This window comes from Elephantulus edwardii, unplaced genomic scaffold, assembly GCF_000299155.1.
Source record: "Elephantulus edwardii isolate Elephantulus edwardi_28Jun2011 unplaced genomic scaffold, EleEdw1.0 scaffold00241, whole genome shotgun sequence".
NCBI lineage: Eukaryota > Metazoa > Chordata > Mammalia > Macroscelidea > Macroscelididae > Elephantulus > Elephantulus edwardii.
In genome coordinates, this window is record NW_006399991.1 from 1480479 (window position 1) to 1486997 (window position 6519).

The following is a 6519-nucleotide window of genomic DNA, read 5'->3' on the forward strand; positions in this document are numbered from 1 at the left end:
ACACTATTGTGACGCACTTACTACGGCTGACGGCCGCTGCCAAACCTTCCGCAGACTTGCTGCTCTCAGCACTTTCGGCAGAACAATGGGGCCAGAACAGGGAACGCGGCCAGCTGCCTGCAGCCGCCCGTCTGCGCTCGCTCCGGGGCTACAGCGCGGCGGCGGGGAGCTGCTGGCCTCTTCCCTGCTGTCCTGAGTGAAAATCTCTTATGAATAGACTTCCGACGCTTTGCTTTAAGAAAGAGAGGGTGAGTGTGTGTGCGCGCGCGCGCGCTCGCACCAGTTGCACATATCACTGTTTACTTAGTCCCACACCAAGAAAAAAAAATTCCCTTGTTACTTTTTACGCACTTTGGCTTTCCTTTAGCTGTTGTTAGAGAACTGTGAAATAATGATTCTATGTTAAGGTAATTGGGATAATTTAATTTTTGATGAATAGGCAAAAGCTGAATTATTTCCTCAATGTAATTGTTACTCTGCTTAAGATAATTAACCTTTGGGGTTTTGTTTTGTTTTACTACAGAAAAAACGACCAAATGGCAAAGCAACCTTCCGATGCAAGTTCTGAATGTGATAGAGAAGGTGGACAATTGCACCCTGTGGAGAGGCCCTCGCAGCCTCCTCAGCTCAGGCCTGGGGCCCCTACCTCTCTGCAGACAGAGCGGCAAGGTAATCCTGAAGGTGAAGGGGACCGCTGCCCCCAGGGCAGCCCACAGGGCCCACTGGCCCCACCAGCCAGCCCTGGCCCTTTTGCCACCAGGTCCCCGCTTTTCATCTTTGTGAGAAGATCCTCCCTGCTGTCTCGGTCCTCCAGCGGGTATTTCTCTTTTGACACAGACAGGAGCCCTGCACCCATGAGTTGTGACAAATCGACACAAACCCCAAGCCCTCCTTGCCAGGCCTTCAACCATTATCTCAGTGCTATGGGTAAGCATCACTTGGGGATGAGGCAGTGTGCTTGGTGATTGGGATGTCTGTTTAGAAGCTGTTGAGAACATTGAAAGCCTGTTACATAGTCATCTTCATTTCTTTCATTATCTTTATTTATTTTGAAGGGAAAGAAAGATGTACAAATCTTAAAACACTGTTACTGCATCTTACCAGGTTTAGTCAGGAGTTGGGACAAGTTGAGGTGGGCATACATTAAGCTTCAGCTTTTTGGATGAGAAAGCTGGCATTCCTGGTGGCCCTTCACTCAGCGCAAACTTGTTGACTAGGTCTTAGTGGTTTGGTTTTTGGTGTTTTTTTAAATTTATTTACCAAATGACCCTTTATTGAAACATTTTTCTTTGCACTCCTTGACTGTCAAGCCTTCCCCCCACACTATTGGTGATGACGTGAGGGTGGTGGCCATCAACACTGTAGGCAGTTATCAGGATCTCCTTAATGTTTCCAGGGAACTCCCTGGCTACAAGTTGGTGTCTGTCACATTTGTTGGGAAATGTTGACATGCTTACTACCTTGCTACTACTTTTTGTCTCTGGTGGGTGGTTCCTTGAGAGTTTTGATGTCAGCACAGAGGCAGAAGGTACCACCTCCAACCCTGCTTGGAAAGATCAGTTCCTCTGTTGTGGCCAGGGCAGCTGTTACCCTTAAGGCCACCAGAGCTTGTTGTTGGACTTTGTTTCCTCAGCAAGCTTGGTCATTCTCTTAAGGAGGTAAAGTTATACGCTAGTATTGTAAGGATTAGAGGCAGTTTTAACTGTCTAAAGCTGGCAATTGAGCAGTGCTGGGAAATGGCAGGCCTCAGGGCTCTCTGGTGGGGAAAGTATCAGTAGCTTTGAGTGTGGGCTGAGTGTCCCTTTCCAAAATGCCAAAATGAAATGCTGAAATGTGGAAAGATACTGCCTTAGGGCCACTCTTGAAGGGAGGGCACTGGAAGCTTTGTTGATACTCCTACTTTAATTAATGTTTCTATGACTGCTTCTAAACTCTCTGTCTTACACATTTTTAGTGCTTACAGATTATCCTCTCCCTAGGAAATTGTTTGGATGGATATAAACCTGCAGTGTTCTGCTTACTGAATTAATTACCAGGGCTTCACACACACACACACACACACACACACACACACACACACACACACACACACAGTGTGTGTGTGTGTTAAAAACAGAGCTCTGGTGACTTAATAGATAAGAAATTTTACTTTCAACTCAAAGGAAGGTAGTTCTAGTTCACCAGCTGCTCTGAGGAAAACAAATGGGCAGTCTCCTCCCCTGTAATTTACACCCCCTGAAAACCCACTAGAGGGTCAGCTGTGAGACCATTTCTACTCAGTGGCACATAATGTATTTAAAAACATACAGCTTTCACTGCAGATGTATCTAGTATTCTCTCTGGGTGTGCATCGTTTCTCCCCTGTTAACAAAATGTAGTGAGTGAATTAGTTTATTCTGTGATGTAAGGCTAGGTAATGAATGTAGTTTGGTGTTTTTTTTTTGTGTGGGTTTTTTTTTTTTTTTTGTGGGTGATAGATACTATTAAGTGAGCTGCTTGCAAGTAAGCACCATTACTTGAGATGACAGTTAATAACTTTGAAGATTATGATCTAAATGGTTAGATAAAGTTAATGGTTATACTTGTGAAGTACAGAGATGGAACCAGGGACTTATCTTGATAGTAAGTATGTTTCAGTAGTTTGCTATGTTAACATGATAAAGTGTGATGAATCTGTCTGGAGGTAAACGTGCCTATTTAAGTACTTGTAAGATTTGTTTTGGGAGATGGAAGTAGACCTAGTGGTAGAAGAAGAGGGTTTAGGCAGATGGGAGCTTCTTAAGTTGAAGAATAAAATTTAGAGTTTCTGTAACTCAGAACATTTTTTATTCTGGCCACTCTCATCATCTTAGATCAGTGCCTGATGACCACTGAAATGCTAGCTTGATGAAGTTCTCTTGGTGCTCTTCTCTTTTTTAATCAGGTTTGATATTCCTTCCTAAACAGTATCCACTAGGACCTTCAATGATGCTTTTGAATAAGGTATTGCAAAATAGATTTTCCACAAAGAAGTCTTTATAATTGACTTGCACTAGTCAGACAAAACCATGAGGTTATAAAGAGGTTTCTCTGTAGCCTGGGGCTCCTTCGACCACAGAATAGTTTTCTCTCCATGACTTGGGGTAGCTAACAGTGTGCAGGTAGGCACCCTTGCTCTTATGAGAATATGAATTCTCTGGGATGCACAGGCCTGTCTTCATGTTTCTGTCCTGTGGTTTTTCTGAAGATAGGTTCAAAGAGTATTTATCTTTGGGAAGCTATAGATAGATACACCTTTTACTCAGTTACACTGCCAATCTGCCGGCTGCTGTGTGGGAGGAAAATACAGTCTCCTTCCCTGCAGTTTATAGCCACTGCAAACCTGCTGGAGGGTCAGCTGTGAGTCAGTTTTCAGTAATGAGAGTGAGTGTGTGTGGGGGAGGGAGAGACAGACAAATAGAGATAAACTCTAGGGAACATTAACACACTCTGTTTAAAACATAAACCAAACTTTTTACCGCTCAGCCATATAACTAATTATTTGAATCAAAACTGACAGAAAAGTTGGTTTACTGCATCTGTTTTCTGGTTAGTGTTCTTTGTATAAGTTTTTAATACAGATTATATATTATGTTTTGGCGAGATTCTTACTTTGAAATACAGTACATGTAGTTCATCAGCAATAAGGGTGAGAGATCAGACTATGAATGCATGCTGGTCAGATACTCGTCGTTTTGGAAAGTGTCTTTAAGCCCCATGTTGTTGCCTGGTGTGTCAGTTCATCACCATCTCCTTTGTATTCCTTACTGTTGTATGTGTGTGGTGTCGCACCATCCTCGATTGTGGTTTCTCTGGTAACTGTAGGCCTGCTGACCTGCAGGTTTCAGAGCCCATCTGTGGTGTAACAGATTCTTAGCCAGTCAGTGTTCTGCCGACAGAGAAAAAGCCCACAAGTTATTTGAGGTCAATTGAACTTTACTCATTAGCCTTTCCACACACTGGTTTTCAAGAGAAGACAGAAAACTTGTTGCCTCTCAAATATTTTTAGTTATTTTGACCCAGCTAACGGACGTCTGGTGACATGATGAAACTCCTGACCTCAAAGGTGGCACCTCTCTGGCTCCACAGGTGAAAGATGGGCAACCTCCTCACATGCCTTCAAAACCTCTTAGAGGGTCAGCTCTGAGTTCACTGACCTCAACGCAGTGACAGTGACGCTTTGACTTGAATGGTGAAGGATAGGGCAAGGTCCTGATCCATTTCCATAGGACCACTATGAGCTGTGCTCAGCTCAACAGCACATAACAACAGTGATAAAAATTTGTCAGATACAATTCCCTTGTAGCTCTAGCTCTTTCCTGCCCAGTGGGGGGAAGCCATGTATGGACCCTGCACACTGGTGAAGTGACAAGCCCCTAATTTAGAAAAGTCATCAGGGCAGGTACACATTGGATTCTGAGGACTCAGCTCATGGCAAGGAATGTTAAATTATACATTATTAATGCTTTCCATGTTGATTATCGAGTTAGATAATCTAATAAGATATTGATATTACCTGCCCCTTTAATTTTTTTTTATATATATTAGGAAACTGTAAGATGTTACCTCTAGCCAGCATTCTGATTTAGCTGCATGTGCTGACTTCAGCCTGGGAGAACTTGAAAGTGCAGTGAGTGTTAAGCTTTAGGAAGCTCTGTCTTCACACTTTTGTTCTTAACGTAATGCCTTTGGTTGTTTCTGTTGATTTAAAAAATAAAACAACATTCATTGCTGCAGGGTCAGAACCTCCCATAGCCAACTCTGGAATATTTCTGAGACTAAACTTCATGGGTAGATTGCCCACAGGGGCTGGTAGGTTCCAGCCACCAAGGAGGGGTGCCCTTGGATTCGCAATCCAGCTCCTGCGGTTTACACCACCAGACCCCCCTCCGTCTACTTAGAGTGAAAAGAACTCCCCAAAACCTAGCACCTTGGACATCGAGTTACCTTGGTAGATGGCTGTCTTTTCCAGGTGTGTAGGGAGTGGAAGTCACTTTACCTCTTTGCGCACTGTGGTGCATACAGGCCTTGCTCCTTACACCCAGAGGTACTTACACCTGCTCCTTACCCCTGGAGCTCCTTAGATCTGATTCTTACCCCTGGAGCTCCTTGGACCTGCTCCTTAAACTGGAAGCTCCTTAAGTCTAGAGCTCCTGACACCTGGAGGCCTTGTACCTCCATGCTCAGAAGCCTCACAGTGGTCTCCTTTACTGAGGGCACAGTTTTGGCCTTCAAAGGCACTTTACAGGTCCTCAGTGGTCACAGTAAATAACAATAAAATTTCTTCTCTGATCTTAACTGAAAGGAAAAAGTAATTGATAGTTGTCCAGGCAGGTTTTAAATTATCTTTTTTTTTTTTTAATAAAATCTTTTTTATTTTCATTCAGATAATTAGAGATTTACATGCATTTGCAAGGGGGGAAAAACGATCCCCTGCCCCTCCTTTCCCCGCAGTGGTAGTCTCTTCCATAATGACAGTGCTGCATCACCAACAACCATGCCAGGGAACCGACATTGGTGTATGCCATTCTACCCCAGTGTCACCAATTCTGCATGCACGCCTGGCAGGGTGGAAGTGTGTGATTCTATTCCATTTCATCCAGAGTGTAGACCTGTGTGGCTCACACCATAGTCACAGTACAGAGGAACTTCACAAGCACCTCTCCTGTGTCCTTTTATGGCCAGTTATTTCTCTCCCTCACCCCAGAAAACCAGGATGTTCTCCACTTAATGTAGTTCTGTCATTTTAAGTAAAAAGCATATATTCTGCAACATGTTAGGGCTAAGTCCTCTGAGAGCAGTGTAAGGCGTTAGTATAGAGAAGATCCTCCTCTTTATTTCTGATTGGTATGGATGTGCCATAATTTGTTTAACCATTCACCTCTTGGAGGGCGTTTGGGGGGGGTTCCAGTTTTGGCAGGGCCCGCACAGCCATCATGTGTGGGGAGGGGTTTAGCCGACTCACCAGGTCACACCTTGTCTCCCTGGCTCCTTCCTGCCAGCTGTCTGTGGAAGGAGCAGGGCCTGGTGAGTCACTGGCCCATTTGTGCAGTGGGCAGTTGCTGTAAACAGTCTTAGACCAGTTTTGTGTGAATTTAAGTCTTCATGTCTCTGGATAAGCGTCCCGTAGAGCAACTCCTGGGTCTTCTAGTCAACAACAAACAGCTTATAGCTGACCTTCCAGCAGGTTTCAGAGGCTGTGAATCATAGCTAGGTGAATGGACTGCCAGCCTTTCTGTTGACAACTCAGCTAGCTCTTTGGGTACTAGGCCACCAGGTGCTGAATCTTACTCTAGCTGGGGTTTTAAAGACACAGGAGCTTCCCAACTAAATCAAGCCTGGAAGCAGGAGCGGCATCCACTTCCAAAATGGCTTGCCTCTGGAAACTCTATGTACGAACAGTGTTCAGGCTGTTCGTTCATAGAGTCGCTATGAGTCGTCTACGACTTGACGGCATTAAACAACAATAACAATGACGACGACCAAGAGAGAGCTACGTTG

The 6519-nt window shown here is 44.4% G+C and overlaps 1 protein-coding gene across 2 annotated transcripts in view; it reads left to right on the forward strand.

Annotated features, from left to right (window-relative positions):
- Nucleotides 1-536: 536 nt before the first annotated feature.
- The window catches only part of LOC102868612 (bcl-2-like protein 11-like), a 62899-nt gene continuing 56916 nt past the window's right edge, over nucleotides 537-6519 (forward strand). For both annotated transcript variants that reach the window (XM_006898932.1, XM_006898933.1), the window contains exon 1: nucleotides 537-927. In XM_006898932.1, the coding sequence (XP_006898994.1) occupies nucleotides 537-927 (391 nt within the window). The remainder of the gene's footprint in view (nucleotides 928-6519) is intronic.